Genomic DNA, 27,528 nt, shown 5'->3' on the forward strand with positions numbered 1-27,528 from the left:
AGAATTTAACACCTTTTCAAAACACAAAAGGATTTAAGGATAGATCTCTTTCCCCCTTTTCCAGCTTGTACCCTGTTTCTTTTTTCTTTCCTAATTGCTGTGGCTAGGACTTCCACTGCCTTGGTAAGTGACAATTACTTCCAAAGAACATAAACAAGTAGTGCTGAAATACCTCCAGTGATATAAAACAACACACACATACACACACATATATGCACATACACAAAAGAGCATCATTGTCATTTCCCACATTGTTCAACATCTGGCTATTTAGATCAGTGGACATAGAAATAAAAAACCCTCTAAAATAATGCAAAAGAAGGTACACAAAAACTTTGACAATTTATTATACTAGAGACAATGTTGAGTAATACTGTTATTTTACAGCCTCCGAGTCATACCCTTATATTCTTGAAGTCTTAATATTTTCACTTGCCTGCCTAAAATTTTGTCACCATTCTGGTGGTTTCCTATTCTTGCAAATGACTCATCTAGCTCTCCGGATGATTAAACACCTAAATTTTTGGCTCTTCTTATTGCTGTTATTTAGTTTTGTTTTTAATTTTTGGAGGCCATACCGGTGGTGCTTAGACCTCACCTAAATCAAAGAACTAAATAGTAAATAGACTATAGGTTAAGGAGAAAATGGACCTTTGGTGTTAGTTTTAGCAGAAACCTAATTAAAATATTTGAAGGGCAATTTTGAAGAAAAGTTTGGAGGAAGAACAAAAACTTTTTTAAAATTATGTTTTGATTTTTACACACTCTTTGATACTCAACTGTTATTCTTGGCTCCAAGCTCTGCACTGAGAAATTACTCTTAATGGTGCTGATGGTATCATATGAGATACTAGGGATTGATCATAGGTTGGCCACATGCAAGGCAAGAGCCCTATTCCTGCATTACTATCTCTCCCGTACCTGAACAACTCTTTAAAGATACTTGACAGTCAAAATTAAATGAGGCAGGTAGTGGAGAATTAATACAGCAAATTGGGTGCTTGCCTTGCACACAACCTATGTGGTTTTATCCTTGGCATCCTGTATGTTTGCCCTAGCTCATTCAGGAGTGATCCCTGAGTGCTGGGTCAGGAATCAGCCCTGAGCATCTCGAAGTGTGGCCCCGAAATAAAACAAAAATAATCAATGGTGGGGGGTGGGGTGGAGCAGTGGTGCAGCAGTAGGGTGTTTGCCTTGAATGAGGCTGACCTAGAATGGACTGCAGTTTGACCCCACGGCATCCCATATTGTCCCTGAGCCAGGAGCGATTTCTGAGCGCATAACAAGGAGTAGCCTCTGAGTGTCACGGGGTATGGCCCTAAAACAAAACAAACAAACAAAATCAATGGGGATAGTAATTAAAGGTCAATGCAGAATCAAGAGAGGACTGCATTTCAGTTTTAATTGAAACCATAAATTACAAATTATCTATAAATACTTGTAGATATTACTTGTAAGATGACAACTTAATATGACTTAACACAACTTAAAAAATAAATTGAAAATTAAGACCCTGTAATTATAAAATTCTTTTTTGCATGTAATTTCTTTTGGTTTCCCACTTACTGTATTCTGTAGGAAGTAACAGTTCGAGAAAAAAATCAAAGTTTAATCTTAAAGATATTATACAGGGGCCGGGAAGGTGGCACTAGAGGTAAGGTGTCTGCCTTGCAAGTGCTAGTGTAGGACGGACAAGGTTCGATCCCTCGGCGTCCCATATGGTCCCCCCAAGCCAGGAGCGATTTCTGAGCGCATAGTCAGGAGTAACCCCTGAGCGTCAAACGGGTGTGGCCCAAAAACCAAAAAAAAAATATATATATATATATATACAGAAAACAACTGGCTATTGATATTTATATAGTATGGTCTTATCAAAGTTTGTTAGAATTATTCTTTTTTTTTTTTTTTTTTGGTTTTTGGGCCACACCCGGCAGTGCTCAGGGGTTACTCCTGGCTATCTGCTCAGAAATAGCTCCTGGCAGGCACGGGGGACCATATGGGACACTGGGATTCGAACCAACCACCTTTGGTCCTGGATCGGCTGCTTGCAAGGCAAACACCGCTGTGCTATCTCTCCAGGCCCAGAATTATTTTCATTGTCACCAGTTTCTCTTAACTTTTTTTGTTTGTTTTCAGGCCACACCCAGTGGTGCTGAGGGCTTATTTCTGGCTCTGTGCCAGGAATTACTCCTGGTGGGGCTCAGAATCATATATAGTGCCAGGGACCAAACATAGGTAAGCAGTAGACAAATACCCTACATGCTGTACAATAACCCCTGTGGTCTCCTTCTGAACTTCTTTCTGTTGCCTCTGCCATACCAGTTGGTCCCCTAGTTTCATGAGTTGGTCGATATTTATGTGATTTTCACCTGTGGCCCCTTGAAATATCCAATTGGGATCCATATGGGGATATCAATTGGGGGTTCATATGGCGCCAGTTGAGAAATGTTGCTTTAAGTCAGTGATCTTCAACTATTGGTCCACAGACCAAAGCTGGTATGCAGTTTAGAGGAAATCTAAAAAACCACTGATCTACTGCCTTGGTTATAATTGCCAATCTGTGGACAAGTATGCAAAATACTGGTCCGCAGGTGAAAAAAGGTTAAAGAATTCTGCTTTAAAATACTTTATTGGAGTATTTTAAAATGGACAGTACAGTGGGTAGGGAGCACTTGCCTTGCATGTGGTTTACCCAGGTTCAATGCCCCCTATCCTATAAAGATCCCAGATGGATCCTACCACCAGGAATAGTTCTTAAATATAGTCAGGAAAAACCTCTGAGCATTGTGTGTGTGTTCATTTAAAAAAAATCACTTTATCCAAAGCTAATTAAACAGTCCTCATAAAATCAAAGAAATCCAACCATTGTCCTGAAGATGAAGCAAGGTTTGCAAGGTTTGTATTATTATCTATACAGCTGTCAGTATGTCCAAACATAGGTTAATAAGGTAAATGTCCTTACAACATTTAGCAAACTAACCCAATCTCACAGGCAAATTTAGCTCCAGCCCAGTTCAATTCCATCTTTGTTACCAGTTTGGGAGATTTATATTTTTGGTTATGGGGCCATACCTTGCTGTGTCCAGGGGTCTCTACTAGATGGCCTTTGGGGACTAGTTTTGGATATAACCAAGTTAAGCACCTTACCCACTGTACTATATCCCTAACCCAGAGCTGAAGGCTTAAACCCAGTCCATATTTTATACCACGTGAGTTCCTAGGATAAAAAGAAATCATCCTTTTTTTTTCCTGGAAGCAGTCCATGGCTCATGCTTACTCATTCAGTTAAGACATACTTGAAATCTCTATATTGAAGTAGTATCTCAAAATTCTTCCAGCTGAGAATAACACACAATTCAACTGAATTTGTCAGGCTACTAGATTTGAAATTCTAGCACCCAGTGATTACAAGATTAGGTCTCAAGTTTGGGGACTGAGGGATATTATCCTTGTTAGACACATATCTAATACTCTGGTAGGCCTTTAATGCTTCCTTTTCCTTTCAGATCTTCCTTTCTGAATCCAGATAGCATAGTTTGTACTCTAGAAAATAGGAAAGATAAAATGTAGGGTTAGCTGCAGTCATGTCTAGCCTTACACTGGCAGTAATCAGCTGTCTTATTAAATCATTTTATGGAATTAAAAAAGATCTGATAGTACGGTATATATGGGCTGACCTGGGTTAGATCCATCAGTACCCCCTGGAGTAATTTCTTTTCTTTTCTTTTTCTTTTTTTTGGTTTTTGGGTTACACCCGGCAGCGCTCAGTGGTCACTCCTGGCTCTATGTTCAGAAATCGCTCCTGACAGGTGCGGGGACCATAGGGGATTCTGCATGCAAGGCAAATGCCCTACCTCCATGCTATCTCTCCAGCCCCCACCCCTGGGGTAATTTCTAAATTCAGAAAACCTAGTGCAATCTCTGAGCATTGCAGGGTGTGGCCCCAAAACAAAACAAACAAAACATATAGGTTAGGAATGAACACAGATTTAGAAGCAAAATAGTTACTATCTCTGGATGTCAATACATTCAGTCTTTATTTTTATTTAATTCTATATATAGAGAATAATCTAGTGAAGACTTACTTATTGCTCTTTTTTATTATAGAAAATATCCATTTAAAAAATCTTATACAAGAACATTTAGGCTATGTTAAGATAAGATACATATTTCAAGCTTTGGTCTTATTTCTGGTTATTCCAGTTATTCCACTTACTCTAGTTTCACAATTCAGAAAATATTGAGGTGATGCAGAGATAAGACAATAGCAGGGCCTGACACGGGGTGGTTCTGAAGAAAATACACTCTTCCATTCCAGAAAAGTTAGTGGCAATTTAGTTGAAGCAGTGGGTAGAAGGGGCTTTATATTTATTAGTTTAATCAGCTTATAAAGTACAGAGAACTTCATAATATACGATCGTTGAGATACCTTGAAAGTCAGCTTGGGACTGCTCTCAAGTATTGCACAGTATCAAATACTGAGCACCTCAACTTGGGAACTAGAAATCTTGGAGAGAGTTTAAAGAGCCACCGTGATTACTAATAACCTTGACAAGTTGTAGAAATAGGCAGCTAATTACAGGATGAACTTAGGAGCCAGAAATACAGAGTAACTGAGAAGAATAGAAAAATGAAACATTAAAAATACAAAGGAAAAGGCTTGACTTTGTTGGGGGGGGGCGGAGGAAATGTGGGGATCGGTACATAGCAAATAAAACACGAATCTCCATTCATTACAATGTTGCGTTAAGTAAAATAAATAAACCAGCTAAACCTAAACATTGACAGAATGAGCTTGTGAGATAGTCTATCTAAGAAAAAGACATGTGTCCCCCCAAAGCTTTATCCAATTATTTATGAGGCATTGATGAGCTCAGGGAATAAAACAGGGGTGTGGTAGTGGTGGGGTAGGGAAAGACATAAAATCTGTACCTTCATGGAGTTTCCCTAAATACATGACAAAAGCTAGCACCTTTCATTTTTATCTTTGTATTTAGTAGCTTTCAAATAAAGCAAATATTGCGAGGTCCTTGAAGTAGGGATTTTTTTTTTGAGATAGGTATCTTTGATTATTTTTCCTTTTCTATTTTTGGCTCCATTTCGTAATTAATACCATACCTTGATCAAACAATTTCTAAGGCTGAAGGCATTCATTACAATAGCTACTAAAAGAATAATTTGCAAGAGTCAGCACTGCCCCGGGGCCACCAAACACATGGATATGGATGGAAACCTGTAGGTATTCTCTTAGCCGAATAATAAAAATATTGTCACCCTTATTTATGACAGAAAGGCAGAACCTTTCTCAACACAATGTGATCAAAGAAGGGCTCGGTGGGAGAGGAATCCGATTGCACAAGGGGGGAAATCCTTGCAGTGGATCTGACCGGGTGCACACCCTCAACATCCTGGGCGAGTTTTATCTGTCTCTCTGGGGGCCTCAAGACGGACAATACAGGTGAGCGGGGCGAAGAAGCGCGGAGAAAGAAGAAAGAAAGAAAGAAAAGAAAGAAAGAAAGAAAGAAAGAAAGAAAGAAAGAAAGAAAGAAAGAAAGAAAGAAAGAAAGAAAGAAAGAAAGAAAGAAAGAAAGAAAGAAAGAAAGAAAGAAAGAAAGAAAGAAAGAAAGAAAGAAAGAAAGAAAGAAAGAAAGAAAGAAAGAAAGAAAGAAAGAAAGAAAGAAAGAAAGAAAGAAAGAAAGAAAGAAAGAAAGAAAGAAAGAAAGAAAGAAAGAAAGAAAGACGGGACGGGAGCGCACCCGCGCGCCCAGCTGGCTCCGGCGACACCGGCTCCCCATCATCCCCTTGGGGCGGCACGGATGAGGCGGGAGTCTCCCCTGGGGTAAAAGACGGGGCGCAGCAGCAGCAGCAGCAGCAGTGGACGCCCTTCGGTAAAGAATCACCGTCCACTTCGCCCCCCAATTCGGGGTTCTGTCTCTCTTGGGGCTCCCCTTCATCATTTCACATCGAGCGAGCAACGTTTCCTGGGAGGCCAAAAAAGGTTCAATTGAAGCAAAAAAGCGGGAGCTCCCGATTGCCGGCCGCGCGCACACACCCACACAGACACACAAACACACAAACACACAAACACACACCTCAGCAGGCCAAGCTCGCAGGCCGGACGCCGAGGCCTCGCGGGAACGCCGCTCCGCCGGCCCCGCCCACGCGGCCGCCGGCTCCGCCCACGCGGCCGTCGGCCCCGCCCACTTCCACTCCCCTCCTCTCCTCTCTCCGAACTCCCGCCTAGCTTTCCCCGACAAGCTCGCGCACTCAGCCCAGCCCAGCCCGGCCCGGCTCGGCTCGGCTCGGCTCGGCTCGGCTCGGCTCGGCTCGGCACGCGCGCTCTTTGCCCACAGCCGCCTGCCTCGGCGGAGCTCGCCTTCCACGGGCAGCTCGGGGCCGGAACCGGAAGTGCAGGGGGCGGGGCCGGCCGAGGCCAGCCAGGGGAGCGAAAAACGCGGCCGAGCCCGGACGAGCTGGTGGAGCCGGAGCCGGAGCCGGAGCCGGAGCCGGAGCCGGAGCCTGGACCAGAACTTGGCCGCCGCCTGCGCCGCTGGCTCCGTCGCCCGCCGACACCCCACGGGCGCTCGCTCCTTCCTCGCGCCGCCGCCGCCTTCTGGGTCACACCGCCGCCACCACCACAGCCCGCCGCGGCTGCTCATTAGGCGGGCGGGCGGGCGGGCGGGCAGGCGCCGGCGGTGCGCGGACTTTGGGTGTCCGGGTTGAAGGTCGGTCCGGACGTCGCGAGTCGTCGGACCCAGCTGGGCTGCCCGGACTGGCCGGGGCGGCCGCCGCCTCCACCGCCGCCGCCGCCGCCGCCGCCTCCTCGTCGTCCTCGTCCTCGTCCTCGTCGCCTTCGCCTCAGCCTGGCGTGTTTTCTTTTCTTTTTTTTTTTTTTGTTCCGAGGAGAACCCCGAGAGGCGAGCGGCGCTGACTCGCCTGACAAGAGATTGATTTGGGACTGTGATTCGCACCCCTTTTGCTTGTTATTGTTGCTGTTCGCTTTTACGTGCTGGTGGATTTGCGTGTGTCTGTGTGTGTGTGCGGTGGTGCATTTTTTTAAATATTATTGTTGCATTAAAAAAAACAACAAACCGTGAACTGTGTTCTATTTTTTTATTATTATTTAAATTTTTTGAACATTCGGGGCTCCCGAATATGTTTTATGACGGTTGATTTTTTATTTTTTTAGTATATATATTTTTTGCACCAGGAGGTTGGTCTCCCCCCCCAAAGGGGGCAACAATAACAATATAAACAATATATAAAAAGAACAACACAGGGTAGCACTGGATATCTGGCGAGAGAAGAGAGAGACAACTTGCTCCGGATTCCATCTCTCTAGCCCCGGCGCCTCGGGAAAATGGGAGCTGCTGCAAAGTTGGCGTTTGCCGTCTTTCTCATCTCTTGTTCTTCAGGTAGGTGCTGTGCTGTGTTGTGCTGCGCTGTGCTGCCCGCCCGGAGCGATCGAGGTGGTGGCACGGCTGTGCTCTGCTGTGGGGAGATCTCCCAGCTCTCTTCCTCTCCTCTCCTCTCCCCTGGAGCCTCTCAGAGAAAGGGAGAAAGAGAGAGAAAGATTCGGGGGATCCTTTTCTTCAGCCAGCGCGCAGCCCGCCACTGCCACCTTCTTCTCTTCTCTCCCAGGTCTCTCTCTCTCTCTGGCTGCAAGCTGGAAATCGCCCCCTGAATGTCTCTGTCTCTGTGGCTGGCTCTCTCTCCCTCCCTCCAGTGGGCTTGGGCGTTCCATCGGCTTGGTTGGCCTCTTCGGGCGGTGGAAGGGAGAGAGAGAGAAAGAGAGAGAGAAAGTCCTGGGATTTTTTTTAGGGGGCCACCCCCCCCCCCCAGCGATGACAGCTCCGCTTCGGTTTGCAAATGAAGCCGCAAAGACCACAAGTGACAATTTTCTCTTTCTATGAAGGTTCCGAAACCTGAAAGAAACACACACACACACACACACACACACACACACACACACACACAAAAAGGCATATTCGAAAATGTTGTACTGTAGCAAGGGGCTACAGATAATTTTCTTATCTATATTTTATTTTTTGGGGGGGATCGTCTATTTTTTTTTTTAAATGAAGTGCTTTTCCCGGGGACTCTCGAGACTAGTCATTTGCTCCTGCATTTGTAGGACCATGAGGAACAATGCATTATTCCTCAAAGCAATCTCCTTTGCATCTCTCCCTTCACGTTTTTTTTTTTTTTCTTTCTCCAACTTGAGCGTCCAGCAACGTTAAAAATAGTTGTTGTAGTTGTTGCCGTTGGAGTCTTCAGGGGAACCCAGTGTTGGAGGTCTTGCCACGGGTGTGTTGACAATGTGCTGCTGGCTTTCCACCACCCTCTATGTATGTTGTTGCTCTTTGCTGGCCTGGATTTTGCTTACTTACGGAATACTTCTTTTAAACGCATTGTATCGAGGCATTGTTTTCGGCTTGCAATGACCCATTTGAAATTGTTGCTACTGTCACCTAGGCTGTTGCCATAAAAATAGGTTTGGGGTCCGCTGTAGGAAGATGAATTCGGCCTTTTTTTTTTAAGATGTGAAATTTGGATTTTGTGATCATGTTCCACGGTTTGCAACCAGTGGTTGAAAACTATCTCGTCTTTTGTATTCAGCATTACATAAATGAATACAGCATCCAGCTTCAAAAGGCATGCAAGGATGCATGAGAGGAGAGAGAGGTAGAGAACACTGTTTAAGTCACAGTGGATGCGTTTATCATAAAATTCAATATCTAGTTACTTAGGCTGTGAGATAGAATTCTGTGAGGGAGGGGGAGCGAATTGACAGGTTCCATTGCCTTGTCTTTATCTCCTTTGCCACTGGGAAATTAGAGGGTGGTAGTCTTTTCTTTGTGTACCTGTGTGTGTGTGTGTGTGTGTGTGTGTGTGTGTGTGTGTGTGTGCATCCTCAGTCCCCTCCCCCATATAATCTTTTGTAATGTATAGAATTTTGCTGAACGGTACATTTCCTTGTGGTTAAATAAATGGATAAAGTCTAGTCTTATGTCTGTAGTTGTATTGATCAGTTCCGGGTGGGCTGAATGTGTTGTGAAATGGCGATCATTGCCAGAGATTAACCAAAAGAATCATGTCTGTTTAAATGGAAGAAGGAATATGCTTCAGGCAGGCTGACAGTTCTTTTTGTGCATGGTTCGAGAGGAGGATAAACAATGGTGTCTCTGAAATGAATGAAGACCTTGGTAACATTAAACTTCTGGCTTTTTGACATGACTTCACCATCTAGTTTTTATTTTTCCTGTCGTACTCTTTTTCTTCTCTGCTTTGCATATTGTGGTGAACTCCTCTTGTTTCAATCCCTTTATATGCTCTCCTGCCCTCAAGGAGGAGGGGCATCATGGCCACTGACCAAGGAATTGTGGACATTATTCCCTTCTCAAACTGAGTTGCAATAATTGGTGAAGGAGATTATTCTTGAGCAGTCTCAAGGAATTACTTTTGGAAGAGCAGGCTGTTGCTACAGATCTTCTAGGTTTCTTTGCTTGGTTTGAGAGTAAAAGGAATTGAGCTTTCGTTTCTAGTAGGATAGTTTTCACTAGGCAAATAGGTTAATAGCTAAGGTTTTGAAATAGTCATCTTGTTGCTAAAGAGCATATAGATATTTAATTTATGTTAAACTAATATGGAACAGTGGCATGGTTTTTAAACATAAGCATTCCTAGTTGAACTAAAACAATCTTTTTGAAGATAATTGTAAGGCTTTAGTTTATATTTGTACATAAAGACTTCAAATAAATTTCTGATTTCATAATGGTGTTTTGAATAAAATGTGCTCAAAAACGTATGTCCCCCACTTTATTTTACTATGTAATAGATAATCTGGTATGGTGGAAACATAAGGGAGTACTATTTTCATGAGAACAAAAAATTTCTCAAGATTTGACAGGATTTTGTGAGTTCTAGAGATTTATAATTAAATGGAGAATGGTAGTAAAAGCAGTTGTAACTCAGGTGTTGAGGAAAGATGTTTACAGTTGCCTTCAGAGTTTTGTGGACTTTGACCTTTCACTTTCATCTGATGGTATTATCCAAACACTGATCATGCAGACTACTCCTATAGGATATGACCAATGTATAATTTCCCTTTTTCAAGGGAAAGGTATTTTCAAGTTTTCCCTTTTTCTAAGATGTATTCAGATTCTACTTGATTTTGAGTTTCATTCTCCTTATCTTTGCTCAGATTCTGTTTCAAACACAAATCTGCTTCTAGTATTTTTTTCTCTTTGTTAAGATATTGTTCATTTGTCATCTTTAGCCACAACTTGTTAAAATGTGAAGGTGAATTGGACAATTTTCTAGTATTTTTGGTTTAACCTACCTTGTGTTGTAGCTATTGTGGTTTATGCACTATGTTGACTAAGTTGGGATATCCTTGATTTCTGGTTACTGCTTTGGAGCTTTTAATAAAATGAGAAATAAATGTAAATAATTGAATGTTGAATGTAGGTGTGGTTGGAGGGGGAATCTGGGACTCTATTGAATTTTGACTAACAAGTAGTATAAAATGTTCTGTTTTCTAACGGGCAGTATGAATTGATCTGTGATCAAATTCTAGTATCTTGATATGTCCACTTCAGAAGATAAACAATTCCATCCAATTATGAATAACTGTTTTACTCATAGAAAATAAGTAATACATTATTACTGTGGTTTTCAAATTTGGGTGATTTTGTTCCCTGCCCCATCTGTAAGTCTTCTCTCCTCAAACACACACGCACATACACAGACACAGACACACACACACACACACACACACACACACACATTTGGAGACATTTTAGTTTGTTACAGTTGTGGAGAAGGAGGGAAGAGTATGCTACTGGCATCTAGTGGGTAGAGGATAGGATACTGCTAATCATTCTTTCTTATTAAGAAAAAAAAGCAGTATCAGTAAAAGAACTGTGATCCTCTTTGTCCATATTGTAAATGTATAAGGTATTGGTGAGTTCCAGTTCACTTTGTCTTGAGGATTTCATGAAAATATATAAAATTAGGAAAACAAATGAAAGGTTTACATAATATTTCATCCCATTTACTTTAATAAAATTATTAAAAATTGTTGACATAGGAAGAATTCTTTGCAATTCTTTTGATGGAATGCTTAATGTAGGAAGCATGTTTAGGGGTATGAGGAATGATTGCATCACGATATCAGTATCAACTTTAACTGTATTTGCTTATGATTCTATTTATTATAGGATAATTTTAAGATTATTTAAAGTTATTTTATTATTTTTGAAATCACTAGTTCAGGTTTTTGTTTTGTTTGTGTGAGTTTAATATAATGCCTGAAGTTTTCTGTTTCATATATAAGAATTACTTTTCTTATTACATGTTCCCATAATTTTGTGTAAATAACTTTAATTTCAAGAAATGTTTAAAGTGATTTCTTAAATGTTTTTGAGACTCATTGCCTGGCTGTTGGTTACTATGAGAACCATTATAGCAATACTAAGTAATATTTTATTTATCGCAGACCCTTGCCCTTCTTAAGATTAAATTTAAATTTAGACCATCATTGATAAGTATTTACAATGTTTTGAACTCTGGTTTTAAAGAACTTACCGTACGTAGTCAGCCAGGATAAGAATTACAGTGAACCTCTTAAAATAAGTAGCACTATTCTATTAAGTATTAAGTAATAATTTTGAAGTCCTCCTATATAAAGAATGCACATAAGCCTGTCTCTGTAGTTTACTTTCCATTGCATATCTCTGTTGCTTACTTTGGGGTTCACCAGACTCACTATTTCATGGGAAAAAATCAGCCCAATTAATGCAAGTTATTTTATTTATTTATTAATTATATTGGGAGGGGAGGGTTGAATTATACCAAGCAGTTCTCGGGTTATTTCTACCTCTGTTGTCAGGAATAACCTCTAACAGTGCCTGGGGATGGGGAATCCACTGGGAACGAACAGTTGATTGGTTGACCTCCTATAACTATATCTTTGGCCTCAAAGAGGTTTTAATTATCTTGAAATTGAGTTTTATATTGCAAAATGATGTTATTTGTTCATTTGCTTTTAACTTTTGTTATGTTTTGGGGCTACACCCAGCAGCGCTCAGGGTGTACTCTGCACTCAGAAATTACCCTGGCAGGTTTAGGGGACCTTATGGGATGCCAGGGATTGAATTTAGAGTGTTCTGATGCAAGGCAAATGCCCTACCCGCTGTGCTATTGCTCTGTCTCCGTGTTTTTAACTTTGGTAGGGACTCTCCTTCCTATTTTAGATGTCTCATAAATCTGTGATTTTAATTTGACTTTTCATGCTCTTTTGCACAGTAATTTTGGAGTTAATAAACCTGGTCAATTTGATTCCATGTTTAGTATAACTCATTATTTTTCCCATTTGCTTTGATTCTAGTATCCCATCCCTGTTCTATATCTCCTTGTCCCCCAACCCTCATTTTCTGCCCCCCCCCCCTTTTTTTTTTTTGCCACTCCAGTTTCCTATTCTGTACTTTCTATGCTTGGTGCACTTTAGGCTATTTACTGGTAAAACCACTTATTTTTGTATGAAGGGCAGCTCAACAGGTGTTCACCATGGTTTAAATCAGTGTTTCCCAAATTTGCATGATCCATGGGGGCATTAATAGTCTCATTTGAAATTGTGTTTGTTTGCTTAAAGAAATGATTTTTAGCAGACACTTAACAGACTTTTATTTTTGGTCAGGTTTAATGCAGTTGAATTGATAGGGCCAGAGAGATAGTATGGAGTTAAACCTTGTATGAGGCTTTCATTGGTTCAATTCCCAGTACCTCTGTACCACATAAGATCCCCTGAGAACAGAGCCAGGAGCAAGCAAATCCTGAGAACCACGGGGTCCTCCCCCACCAAATAAAAAGAAAACTTTGAATTTAGAATGTTTGAGATTTGACCCCAGATGGTCTTTTCTATAGTTTGTTGATTTTGGGAATGAACACACAAACATACACCTACGCTCATACACATGAATGATATTAAATGACTTGAATTTATTCTTTTTAACAGTTTTGGTTTTAACTCTTGACTATTTTTAAATACTCTTGTCTCTTCTTATTATTCATCCATCATTTCTGCTTAAGCCAAAATTTGAGCAGACCAGAGAGAATACTTATTACCACATTTGATTTAATTCTGTTAGGTTATAATAGTCATGTCTAGACATAACATTGATTTCAATTGACTATTGAACATGAAGGTTCCAGGAACAGTCTATAGAGGAAGAAGGGTAGTAAAGAAGGCAAGAAAACTATTGCAGATACAATTGATTTTCTTTAATTTCTTCAACTAGGTTAGTCATTTTCATATACTCAGTGCATCTAATGTTCAGGTTTTATTTCATAGAGGAACCTAAAGTCAGTGTAGTTTAGATTTCTTTAACTGTTAGTGACCAGACATCAGTAAGACATTAGTTCTTTTGTAGTGGACAGGAGTGGAAATAGATTTGGGTTTTGTTGTCATCACTGCCATTATTTAGCTCACCTATCATTTTACTTATTTCAATCATTGAACCTTTCTAGTTAAGACTAACTAGCTCCCTATCATTACTACTTCCAGTTCATCTACATAGCTGCACAAATGGCTGCATTAAAAGTAAATTTGAGTATGTTACTCTCACAATTTTTGTCACTGACGGAGTCACCTTTAGTATAAACCTTTATTGTTTTGTAGAGGCATACAGGGTTCTTTGTTGTTTGTTTCCTACCAATTTTCAATAACTTAAGGTGTGGAGGCTGAATAGAGTTAGATATCCAGAGTTAGACATCTTCAATTTATGTTCTGGATTTACAACTTAACTAAGCTTCATGAACTAAGGTTCATGATTTCATCTCTTGTGTTCAGTTTTGCCATTTATAAAATAGGGATGTGTCTACTTCAGAGAGTGGTTTGAAGATTAAATACTATGTTATTAGTATGGCTCCTCATCATGAATCTATATTTCAGCTATGCAAATTTGAAGTTTCATTTGATGAATGTGTCATCCTTTGTATATCTGGAAGTCATCTTTGTCCATGTTATTTCTATTTTACTTTTTGTTTGTTTTTGGTTGTGCTCAGGACTTATTCTTGGTTTTCTATTTAGTGATCATGCCTGGCATGTTTGGGGGACCATATGAAGTACCTGGGAATGAACCTAGAGCAGCCACATGCAAGGCAGATACCCTACCTACCCTATGTGCTATCACTCAAGCCTAACCCCTTGTATTGAAGACTGAGAAGTATCACTTCTTCAGACATACCGTATTTGCTGGCGTATAAGACGACTGGGCGTAGAAGACGACCCCCTAATTTTGCAGTTAAAACATAGGTTTAGGCCTATATTCGCTGTATCATACAGAACGTTCCTGTGCTGCAACTGTATGTACCACAGTGAGCCAATCACAACAAGCAAAGGTTTAAAGGTTATACTGTAATAGACTTCCTCTCTGACTCTGGCCAATTTGAACAGACTTTTGACAGGCTTTTGATTCGGTCCAGAACATTGTCTAATTTGCATGCATAAAAAGCCTGCTTGGATTGGCTGAGTTAGAGAGGCGGTCCGAGCAGCCTGGCAGTAATTGGTGCAGGATTGAGTTGGAAAATTCGTTTTGTGGCAATATTCAGACAATTTTCGTTTAGCGGCATATTGAAACATTTTTCGGGATATACTCGTTGTATAAGATGACCCCTGATTTTCGGTTGACTTTTTTTTTATTTTGTTTCAGAAGTTGTCGTATACGCCGGAAAATACGGTACTTTCATCCTAGAGCCCAGATTATTGCTTTCTGTTAAAACATTTTTAGGGGAGGGAAGGAGAAGGAATTTAAGAGCAAACCTAATAGGTCTCAGAGATTTTCCTTCATCTCTGCTCAGAAGTGGCCCCTGGCAGTGCCCAGGCATGTATTAAGAATCAAAGTAGGGTCTGTTGAATGCAAGGCAAGCATTTTAAATTTGTACTCTGGCCCTTAAAACACTTTGTAATGATCCTTGATTTAAATAATATTTGTAATGTTTACTTGTATTCACCTTAGACTGAGCTTTTAGACAATATTTATTCATAGTACCATCCATTAAATTAAGTGGAAAACATTTTTGAATGTAAATTTTCCTTTTATATAATAAAATATTAATTTGGATAAGATTTTTATTGGCCACACCCATTTGATGCTCAGGGTTTACTCCTGGCTAAGCACTCAGAAATTGCCCCTGGTTTGGGGGGACCATATGGGATGCCGGGGGATCGAACCATGGTCCTTCCTTGACTAGCGCTTGCAAGGCAGACATCTTACCTCTAGCACTTGCAAGGCAGACACCTTACCTCTAGTGCCACCTCACCAGCCCCATGGATAAGATGTTTTATAATATTTTTTCTTACTCAAAATTTTTGTGATTCTATAAATTTTTGTTAATTTTTTGGGCTATACCGAGCAGATTTGAAGGCTCTGTGCTCAAGGGTCACTCTTGTTGGTGGGCTCAGTGAACCATTCTGGGTGCTGGGGATTGAGCCTGGGATGCCACATTTAGGACTTCACACCCTACTGCTATATTGTCAACAGCAGCATGATTCTAAAATTTCAAGGTTAAAGTTCAATAGTGACATTTTAAGATGAAAAAATGATTTTGCTGATTATATTTTCAGTATTCTTAGTTTTTAAATTAACATTTCTTTTAATTAAAAAAAGTTCATTTTAAAAAAAGTGTATCTCTGATCCTTAATTTTTTTTGGGGGGGGGGAGGGGGACACATTCAGCGGTGCTCAGGGGTTACTCTTGGTTCTGGGCTCAAAATCGCTCCTGGCTGGCATCAGGGACCATATGGGATGCTGGGAATCAAACCACCATCAGTCCTGGGTCGACTGCATACAAGGCAAACGCCCTATTGCTGTGCTATCTCTCCGGCCCTGATGCTAAAATATTTTGATATAATATGAATAGTATAGTATGATAGGCCATCTTAGATCTTTAGTTTTAGTAACTATTAAATGTTTTGACACAGGGCCATCATAAAAAAATTATTTTGCTTTATCACTCAGTTTTCATTTATATGTAGTGTGTATATTTATCAGATGTTGTGATTTTGTAACTGCAACTTACTGTGTAGGGTACATTTATTTTTGATATCTTTAATTTATTAGTAGTATTGATTATTAAACCTTTTAAACTTGGTTTAATTCAGTGACCAGCTGTGGGTTGTAAACTTAAAAAGAATATTGACCTAATTAATTTCCTGTTCTCTTTCAGTTCTCTTAAAGAAATTGTGTAGTTACCTTGAAACATTATGCACATTGAAAAAATAAGCTTTTAATCCATAAGAGAGAAAATACAGAAAATAGGGAAAACTGGTTTCAAAAGAGAAAATGAATTTGCTCTAGCTGAGTTTTGCTCTCTTCCTGGACCAATTGAATGAGTTAAGAGACAGAGAGAGGGTATTAATGCAATATTAAGTTGTAATTTTGAAGAACTTGGATTTTTTTCATTGGGAAAGGCATATTAGAGGAAATAGATCCTAATACTAAGGGAAAATATCTTGGTAGGAAATAGAAAATTATATTTATCTTATTAAGAATTAAATTTGATCATGAATGAAAGACAACTTGAGATGAAAGAAATTTGACTATCAAAGAAATATATACATCTATATATACATATAGATGTTTATATATAAAATGCAAAGGTATAAGAAATGCAAAAATGTATAAGAACTTAAGAACTTGAAGAATAATTTCAGCTAAAAGGACTTAACATTCAGTGAAAAGAAATTGGAAACGGGAGATGGGAATAGATGATGTAAATTCTGTTAGATGTTCCAAGATACACATATGTGGAATATAGGACAGAAAGTAGCTTCAATATTAAGATAGGATGATAGCACTGCTATGTAAAAAACAAATCAATAAATTAGTTTTTGTGCCACACTTTGTGGTGATCAGGGATGCTATGGATTGAATCTGGGTTGGCCATGTGCAAGGCAAGCATTCTACCTTCTTTTCTGTCTCTCCAGTCCCTCAAATACTTAAACTAGAAAAAGTCTATGGACCAATCATGTATTTAGATTATCAGCCTGGCTGAAAATATAGCTAGAGTTGGGAAAATAAGAGTACATGAAGAACATGAGGGTATGTAACATTCTTACTGTATGATGGAATATCTTCATTATGATTTCAAAAAAGAATTCTAAGCACTAGTGGCTCATTGTGTTTAAATAATAGTCAAATTCCGGTAATAGCTTACAGTGGCTATCCAAGTTATGTTTTTTGAAATCTATGTAATTCATTTTCCTCGCAATAAATTATATTGTTCTATAGAAATAGACTTAGAAACTTTTCTGAACTTGGTATATATTGTTCATTCCTGAATCCTAAATCTTTCAGTTATTCCACGATAGATAAAAATGTGTTTACCTCCTTCCCCCAAGATAATATTCTTATTAGACGTTCTAGACACATTGGGAATCACATTTTTTTTCTGTAGAATTCCTATGGAAAGTAATATAAAGTAGCAGAATATATTATTATGCTTTTTTTATTATTGATGTTCTAATATCTGTCATTCTAATTATTAGAAAAGAAATAAAGATTACCTATTTTCTAAAAACTATCACATAATGTAATAAAACCAGCTCCATATAAAGTTTTGAGGAAGAAATTTTCCTAGTTATCATTACTAACTTTACAATTTACTTTTTAGAAATGAGATCTTTATTAGGAATATTTTTCTTGATCTTGATAGCTTTATGACGAAATGACTATGAATAAATGAACCTTGTTTCAAGGCATTTTTGATGAGAAATGAGCATGGATAACTTATGAAATCTTATTAAATTTCTAGACTCTGGGGTTAAATTTTTAAAATTTGTAGACTCATCAGCTAACATGATATATTACTTGGATTAAATTATCCAACCAAAGGAAAGATCAATAATGAGTACCAAAGAGAGGTTAGGGAAAATAGATCATTCAGGTTAGCATGATTCCTTTACAGAGAGTTTGAAGTCTCATGCATTTCATGGAAATTGGTATAAATTCCAACTTTTGTTGGTATTTAAAGTACCTCATTTTTAATATGTTTCTGTGTTTAAAAAAAGTGAATAATATGTAGAAATTTTTCATGTGTTTTGTACACATCAATAAACTTTGAAAACCATAATAGTATTGAAATCAGTTGTTTGGAATAAAACTTCAGTCTTACTAAAATTTCTACTGTGGGATTGAATGTTTTGCTTTGAACTGGTGATCACATCAGGCTTTGCATCGGGGACATTACAGGTGCATTGCTATGGAGTCAAACCATGCACTGCAGCCCTTAGGGCCATCTCCCTGGCCCTTTCCCCTAACTCTTTTTTGACCTTTAGCAACCATGAAATAGGTCATTCATTTAACAAACAAATATTGAACAATGCTAGACACTGTGCTAAAGTTCTTGGGATGCACTAGTGAATAAGACAGACTTTATTATACTTCTATGGAGTTTATAATCCTAAAGTAAGTAATCAAATGAATAAAATAATTAAGAATTGTCTTATATGATCTAACAGGAAAACATAATCCTAAAAAACCAAGGCCCCAAGTAATCTATTTGTTTTATATCATACATCACAATCAAATTATTTTACTTACCAATTTATTATGTGTCCTTTTTACTTCTAGAATCAAGCTCTATCAAAAAATTTTTTTCTTTCATACCACAATTATCTTGGTGTTCAGGGTTTACTACTGACTCTGCTCTCAGAGATTATTCCTGGCAGGAATCAGGGGACTATCAGGGATGCCAGAAAATGAACTCATGTCAGTTTTGTGTAAGGCAAGCAATTTACCCTCTGTATACTCTATCCAGCTTCTCTGTGAAAGATAATCTTACAATGTTACCTGTAGAGTATTATACAATTTCTGACTCAATGTTAAGTTTAATAAGTAGTTGAACCTTTTATTTAAAGAAATAAAGATGCTAAGAAGTAAAATTCCAAGAGCACTGGGAAGCAAAGGATTTTTTTCTTTTTGAGGAGTAACTAGGTCTGGGTTATGTGTTAAGATCACTTTGGCAGCTATTTGGAAACATATTGGAGGTATGTAGTAGTAAAAAGCTGAGACCATGAGTAGGTTATTACAGCATCTTGTGCTAGAGAGACCAAGATTCTTTGTAGCTTTGAATACTCTCTGATTGTATCCTGAATCTTGCCTGCACACCATTATGCAGACTATAGTTTATATGTCTTTTGTTATTTTTTTTATTTTTTATATTTTTGGATTTTGGTCCACACCCGATGTTGCTCAGGGGTTACTCCTGGCTATGCGCTCAGAAATTGCTCCTGGCTTGGGGGACCATATGGGATGCCAGGTATTGAACTGATGTTCACCCTGGGTCAGCCGCGTGCCAGGCAAAGGTCCTACCACTGCGCTGTTGCTCCGGCCCCATCTTGTTATTGTTTTAGTTACTTTATTTTTCCCTACTTAGTAGTATTTTAAAAAATGGATAGTCTGCATGGTAAAAAATACTGTGAATATATGGTAACTTAGAGTGTGTCAAGAAAAAAAAATCAGACATTAAAACATTTACAACAGGTTATTGCATCTTGTGGCAAATTCTGTTTGTTTAGAATTTATCCATCTGCAATTTTATATTTACTAAGGGGATTTATTTTGCTCTGAAACAACTTCTTTAAAACTGCTTTTTTCAAGCTTCTCTTATTATTTTGTATATAATATACTGTATAGTTAGCATATGAAAGATTTAAAGTAGGATTTCAGCTTAGTTTATAAAGTAGGATTTTAGCTTAGTTTATATTTTAAATGTTAGATACTGATATTTTTACAGTTATCAAACATAAACTATATAGATTTAAGAAGTAAATAGTACCAGAGACTATATTTTTTTATGTAGGGCTATGGCCTTTAATGCCTAAGTAGTCAGCTTGTATATATGTGTATGTATATATATGTGTGTGTATATATATATATTTTTTTTTTGTTGTTGTTGTTGTTTTTTTTTTTTTTTGTTTTTGTTTTTGTTTTTGTTTTTGGGCCATACCTGGCAGCACTCAGGTGCATTCCTGGCTCGACACTTAGAAATCACTCCAGGGGACCATATGGGATGCTTGGAATCGAACCTTGGTTAACCACATGCAAGACAAACACCCAAAACACTGTGCTATCACTGGCCCCAGATTAAATATTTTTATCAGTAAAATATTTTAAACCTCTGGGGCCAGAGAGATAGCATGGAGGTAAGGTATTTGCCTTGCATGCAGAAGGACGGTGGTTCGAATCCCAGCATCCCATATGGTTCCCTGAGCCTGCCAGGAGTGATTTCTGAGCATAGAGCCAGGAGTAACCCCTGAGCGCTGCCAGGTGTGACCCAAAAACCAAAACAATAAATAAAATAAGTTTCAAACCTCTGTTGTGGGTGAGATGGGCAAATGGTGCTTGGCACAAAGAAATCAACTGAAATGGCAGCTGTTCAGTAGTATCTCTGGTTAGGAAAACTACAATAGATAAGCCAAAAGAGAAGTTAATTTTTATTGAGTTAAAAAAAAATGGTCGCTGCCTCTATTAACATAGTTTTTTTCATTTTTGAAGAAGATAAATCTACAGCTATTTCCCATTCTACAAAGAAATATACTTTCAGCCTGGAAATATTATAGGCTTTAATGAACTATTACATTATATAAAGTAGTTCTAGAAAAAAAGAATTCGTTGTCAGGCTTTGTGTTACCATATAGTAGGGGTTCATACTGTGGGAATAGTAGATAGAATTTGCTAATTATTCTTAATTCAAGATAAGACTCAGTGATTTTTTTATGTGTATAACAAATATGGGACAAATGAACAGTCAAGTATAAAACAGAAGGGGCCGGAGAGATAGCATGGAGGTATAAGGCGTTTGCCTTTCATGCAGGAGGTCATTGGTTTGAATCCCGGCGTCCCATATGGTCCCCCGTGCCTGCCAGGAGCAATTTCTGAGCCTGGAGCCAAGAATAACCCCTGAGCACTGCCGGGTGTGACCCAAAAACCATACACACACAAAAAAAGTATAAAACAGAAATAATGGATAGAGCAGTTGTATGAAATTGATGCAAGATGGGCAATAGTAAAGCAATATAATTAGTAAATATTTAGAATCTTAAAAAAATTACTTTCTGAATGACCAAGAAATAAATGGTCACTGACCATCCTTTTATTCTATATAAAAGATTATACCAGGTAGCCTATTTTTATTTTATTCCTTAATTCTTTAGAGGTAGATAAATCTAGTTTGATTGTTGAAGTAGGAAATTAATTTCTAGTTATTTTCTTTGTTAAGTTAGCGATAGGCATTACCTGTTAGCTGAGAGTACTAGAAATGCTAGATACATATTAAGTGACTGACTGTCCAAGGGCCTGTCAGGTACTGTTTTCACAAGTAACTACTTTATCAGAATGGTTTTTATGGAGAATTAACTATTTAAGCTGATCCTAAATTCTGAAAGATGAAGTAGACATAGGATTAGGGTCAGAGATGCAGGGTATTAATTACAGGCGTTTCATATTTTCTTTTGAATCAGTAAAGGATTGTTTTTAGCTCCTATTCACAAATCTTTATCTTTACCACTGTCATCTATCAAGAATTGTAATTCTTAGTTAAGCAACATGTATTTGGGAGTCATGATTGAGCAGTTTTTTGTAATTAATACTGGTTTTGTTTCCTTGAGACGTAAAGAAATCAGTTCACTAAGCCAGAGAGCAGAAGGTAAATAAGCTTAGTTACAGATTATAGAATTTTCTACAATGTGGTTGGCCAGTAAGGCTAGTTAATAAAAATAAAAGTTAATCTTGTTGGTACAAATTGACTCTTTGTTAGCAAGAATGGTTTTCTCAAAAGCAAAGTAAAACAAAGCAGTGGGATTAGCCATCTATGATTCAGTAAAAGTAATTAATCATACAGTTCTTGGAATGTTGTGTAGACAAAGGAGCAAGTATTTTTAAAATAGTGGTCTCCATGTGTCTGGAGATCTGTAAAGTTTGAAAACAAATAGTCTGCTGCCCTGATTATAACTTTGATCTGTTGTGCAGGATAGGTGCAAGGAGCCAGAACAATAGTTTAGTAGGTAAGGTGTTTGCCTTGCACACAGCTGATTTGAGTTCTATCTCCTGCATTCTGTATGGTCCTGTGAACATCACCAAGAATAACTCCTGAGTGCAGAGCCAGAAGTAACACCTGAGCATCACCAGCTGTGCCAAAACTAAAGAAATAGAAAGCAGCTGTAGTCTCCAAGCTTGGGAGTTGGACCTTTCTCCAGTGATGTAAAAATTTATGTGAACTTTGGAAATTTTCAAACTTTATAGTTTCTTTATATATAGTTTACATTATCTCCAAGATTATAGTGTAGATGAAAGACAGCATAGAGGAACACAAATACCCTTACATATACATATATACGTATCATTTTGTCAGCTTTGAAATATTCCAAATACTTGTCATTAATATGACTATTGTTTCCAAATTGATATCAATAGATGAATTCAGGTGATATATAGTAACATATTATTATTCTTTTTTTTTTTTTTTTTTGGGTGGGGGAATGCCTCTTTGAATGGTGCTTCCTCAAACCATAGAGCCATTCCTGACAATTCTTGTCCCTAAGATGCAGGCTTGATAGTTTCACTTTTAGGTCCCAGAGTGCTTGCAGTTATAGGGGGCTACTAGGGGCTCTAGAGTCACACATGACAGTGCTCTGGGCGATACTGGAGATCAGACTGTAGTCCTGGTTATTGCAAGGTATGTACTCCAGATTCTAATAATACTTATGATTCAAAATTTGTAGAGAAGCTAATTCCAAGCACATAATATAAAAAGGTTTCTTCTATGACTATAAGAGTATTGCATTCCATGACTCTTTTTTGACCTCATGTTTTGCTTTATGGGGTCCTTCGGATTTTTCCAGCAAACCATTTCTCTGAGCATTTTTTTCTCACTTGCCAAAGTTAATATTTATGATCAAGACTATGTCTAACTTTCACGTGGTTTCCAGTCTGGCTTATAGTAGTAACTGCTTGACATATGTGAGAATTGAGAATGAATGGTAAGTGCTTTCAAAGGGTTAGAACAGAAGTCTGAAATATTTTTTTGTAAAAGACCAGATAGTAAATGTTATAAACAATCTGAGAGTTTGAAACCACTTAGCTCTGTCAATTGTAACATAAAAAGAATCACATACAGTACATAAATGAATCATTTGAATGTATTCCAGTAAAACTTTATAGATGTTGGAATTTGTATTTCATATTTTTATGTGTCAGAAAATAATATTTTAAGATTTTTTTTTAGGGTCTGTATCAAGTGACTACTTACTGGCTTTGTACTTACAATTTATAATTGCTGAACACAATGCATTATATAAACAGCAACCTGTCCCAATTAAGAAGTATGTTATGTTCCCAAAACTTTGGAAATTGGCATTGTCATAGAAAATCATGGTCATAAATATTTAAGCACTGATACCGATCTATAGTTTGTTTTACTTTTGGTGTTCTGATGCTTTTCTATAGAAATAATACTGTCTCAAAAGGAAAAGGATTTTACATTCTTTCTTGGACTAGGAATAAACAGTACTGTTCCCAGCATTTTAAGAATTTCATTCTTTCAGGGCCAGAGTGGTAATGCAGCAGGTAGGGCTCTTGCCATGCATGTAGCTGAACCGGGTTCAATTTGTAGCATCCATTAGAATTCTCTGAACCTGCTTGGAGTGATTCCTGTGTGCAAAATTAGAAGTTTCTTTTTTCCTGTTTTCTCATTCATTTTCTGCTTGACTTAGCATTTGAGAAGTAACCTAATTCCCACTATAGTATAGTAGTATTGATAACAAAACTAAAAATCAATACTCCATCTATAAGCTAGACACAGAGGGGACCACTTATGCTGGCAGCCGGGTGGGGCGAGGGGGGAGGGGGAAAAGGAGGGGGATATGGGATGCATGCTGGGAACAGGGATGGAGGGAGGACAGCATTGGTGGTGGGAATGCCCCTAATTCAATGTCATTATGTACCTAAAATATTACAGTGAAAGACTTGTAAGAAAATAATAAATTAAAAAAAGAGCTTCCTGTATATAATTAGAGAGAGGTCCTCCTTCCTAAAGAAATGAAATAAAATTTTTTTAAAAGTAGTATTTTTTTTTTTTTTTTTTTTTTGGTTTTTGGGCCACACCTTGCGTTGCTCAGGGGTTACTCCTGGCTGTCTGCTCAGAAATAGCTCCTGGCAAGCACGGGGACCATATGGGACACCGGGATTCGAACCAACCACCTTTGGTCCTGGATCGGCTGCTTGCAAGGCAAACGCCGCTGTGCTATCTCTCCGGGCCCAAAAAGTAGTATTTTTTTCATTGGTTGTGGACAGAAAAATTTTAGCCTGTTTCAAGGGTTTGTGATATTGATGCTGAGTTCTCCCCGCAATTCCCACCCTTACAGAATATTAGAACCAAATGAAAAGTACAAAAAGAAGTTTCTTGACTACCTGCTGTGTACCCAGGAAGTGTTTCCCCCTGAGAAGACATTCTCCTTATCAAGACATGTCCCTTATCAGTCTTACAATCAAAACACAGATACTGATTTCATTTTAGAATATATACTTTGCTCATCTTACTGTGTTGTTTCCCCCATAGGGAAATGGGATTCTGTTATGCTTTAGAAGATAAAAATATTCCCAGTTGATGACAATTCAGTAAATTATGAGAGACAGGATATTGTCTTAAGTAGTAGAACAGAGGCACCAGGAAAAATGGCTAAGAATGCTCTATGAAGAATGACAGTATATATATTTTGCTATTATTTTTTTCATCTTCCCCCCATACCATTATATCGGATGCTGCTAATTTTTTGCCTCTTTTGCTTTTTATAAAAAGATGCTGTGATTTGCAATGCTATTAATTATAATTAATGTTTATGTCATACAGTGTTGCACTCACTACCAGTTTCCCCTCTACCATTTATCTTAAGGTCCTTTACCAATTCCTACATTACCTCATTTTCTACAAACTTTTGTAGATTGACTCTGAGGATCTATTCTCATTGCTCTTAATATATTTCTCTGTATTTCACATATGAGAGAGATTTTTCTAAATTTATCTCTCTCACTGATTGATTTCATTCAGGGTGACACCCTCTAGTCCAGGGGTCTCAAACTCAATTTACCTTCGGGCTGCAGAAGGCAAAGTCCGGATGATCCTTGAGTGCAAAGTCAGTAGTAAGCCTTGAACATTGGGGGGTGTGACCCAAACAACTAAAACAAAACAAAACAAAACAAAAAAGATTCCTCTAGGGCAGGGCCACAAAATGTTGTATGGAAGGCCGTTTGCGGCCCCTGGGCTGCGAGTTTGAGACCCCTGCATAGTCCGTTCATATTATAGAACATCACGTGCTGAGTAGCATTCCATTGTATATCTGTATGTCACAATTTTCTTTATCCACTCTTTCATTCTTTAGTTTACAAATCTTGTCCATTGTGACTAGTGCTACTTTGGACCAGTATTCAGAAAGAAAGAAAGAAAGAAAATTCCTGTTCGCCATTGTGCCCCAATATCAAGTACCTGAAAATTAACACAGAAAGTGAAAGACTTACAAGAAATAAAATAAAATCACTATTGAAAAAAAATAGAAGAGGGCATAAGGAAATGTTAGCACACTCCCTGTTAATGGATTGGAACGATTAACATTAAAATGATCATACTATCTGAGACACTAACAGATTCATAAAACGTTCACTGTTTAAGGGCATGGATAAATTGCTATTGAAATTTATATGGAGTAATAGAATTCCCAGAATAATTAAAGCAATTCTGGCAAAATTCTGGCTTTTCTTTCCCAACATTAAATTATACTGTGAAATGATAGTCATCAAGACTATGTAGTGTATCTTCCTCTTTATAGTTTGCCATTTTATAATTTTTATATTTTATATAAATATTTATATTTTATATTTTATAATTTTTTTTGCTGCTGCTATTGTTTTTTTGGGGGCCACACCGGGTGGTGCTCAGGGTTAATCCTTCTATACCCAGGAATTACTTCCGGAGGGCTCTAAGGACCCTATGGAATGCTGTAGATCATATGCTGGTTGACCACATGCAAATCAAATGCCTTACTGTACTATCTCACTGGACCTCCATTTCATAATTTTTAATGGATACTAGAAATAATCATTAGTCAGAAAGAGAAGTACAATCTTTGTTTTCAGCTGAAAAGAGACTGAGGAAAATATATGGAACAGACCAAACTGACCAAGTGACAGTTAATGTGCATTTAGGTGAAGCAAAGTCTTTGGGGATTTTACTATGCCTTCACTCTGCTAGTTGAAAATAGTTTTTATGGAGCTGGAGTGATAGCACAGTGATAGGGTATTTGACTTGCACACGGCTGATCTAGGATGGACTTTGGTTCGATTTCCTGGTGTCCCATATGGTCCCTGATTGCAGAGCCAGGAGTAACCCCTGAGCGTCAGAGTTTGGTCCAAAAAACAAACAAACAAAAACGTTTTTACTTACTAAAGGAAAGCCTCTTTATGTGGGTAGTTTATATTAAGTTACCCATCTTTTAAAAAAGTAGGGGCTGTACCAAGTGTTGTGTTGTGTTGCTTAAGGACGCTTACTGCGATGTTCAGCTGGGAAGTTTGATTCAGTAGTTTAGTGCTTGGACCTGGTGGTTCTCAGGTGGGGTAGGAGTGGGCATGTGATAATGGGGACTGAATTCATGGCATTTGTTTTACCATTTTGAGTTATATCCTTAGTCCCTATTTACTCATTTAAATATTAAAATAATGTTTATGCCTAGATATTTGTTCCTCATTATTGAGAAAGCAAGTTATAGTGAATACAAATTTATGCTGGTCCTGACCTCTGATTTGGAATTGTCGTGGGAAGAATAGGATTGATAGGCTATTAATTTTACCTAGAAAAGTAACAAAAACAGCAGATAGGTATTTGCTTTGTGGATAAAAGAGGTGAAGGATGGGGTTTTTGCCATGTTTATTGTGGAATACAGCTATTGAATTAGAGCTGTATACTTCATTTTTCAGGTGGCTGTGTGAAGTGGGGAGAGGTGAGATGGCTCAGACTCAAGGAGTCTGCCATTTCCCCTCTTTATTTCTGTCATCAGCAAAGTTTGCACTGATGAAAGTTGTCTCTGAGCAACAGCATGGTGCAGACCTTATAGTTAACTCTCACTAGCCTCTTGAGGCAGTTGTGAAACTGCACTTGAGTTTTGCTCAGAATGCGAAATGATCCCTGCCACTGACTTTTCAGGGAGCTCTGGAATACAAACTGGAGAACTGTAGGAAAGGAAAATCTGTTCTAAATCCTACTGGGGGGGAGGTGGGGGAGTGGGGGACAGACTGATAACACTGAAGGTAGGTTTTTTTTGCCTTGCATGCTGCTGACCTGGGTTCAGTCTCTTCGATCATGGTCCCATGATCCTCCCAGGAGTGATTTCTGATTGCAGAGATAGGAGTAACCCCTGAGTGCTGCCAGGTGTGGCCCCCAAACAAAAAATCAAAATCTTGCCCAGGCTTTTCTGGTC

The 27,528-nt window shown here is 38.4% G+C and overlaps 1 protein-coding gene across 2 annotated transcripts in view; it reads left to right on the top strand.

Annotated features, from left to right (window-relative positions):
* Positions 1 to 7,345: 7,345 nt before the first annotated feature.
* ACVR2A (activin A receptor type 2A) overlaps positions 7,346 to 27,528 on the top strand; it is a 116,050-nt gene continuing 95,867 nt past the window's right edge. For both annotated transcript variants that reach the window (XM_049773005.1, XM_049773006.1), the window contains exon 1: positions 7,346 to 7,415. In XM_049773005.1, the coding sequence (XP_049628962.1) occupies positions 7,361 to 7,415 (55 nt within the window). In that variant the 5' untranslated portion in view covers positions 7,346 to 7,360. The remainder of the gene's footprint in view (positions 7,416 to 27,528) is intronic.

The sequence above is a fragment of the Suncus etruscus genome, chromosome 5 (genome assembly GCF_024139225.1).
Source record: "Suncus etruscus isolate mSunEtr1 chromosome 5, mSunEtr1.pri.cur, whole genome shotgun sequence".
Lineage (NCBI taxonomy): Eukaryota > Metazoa > Chordata > Mammalia > Eulipotyphla > Soricidae > Suncus > Suncus etruscus.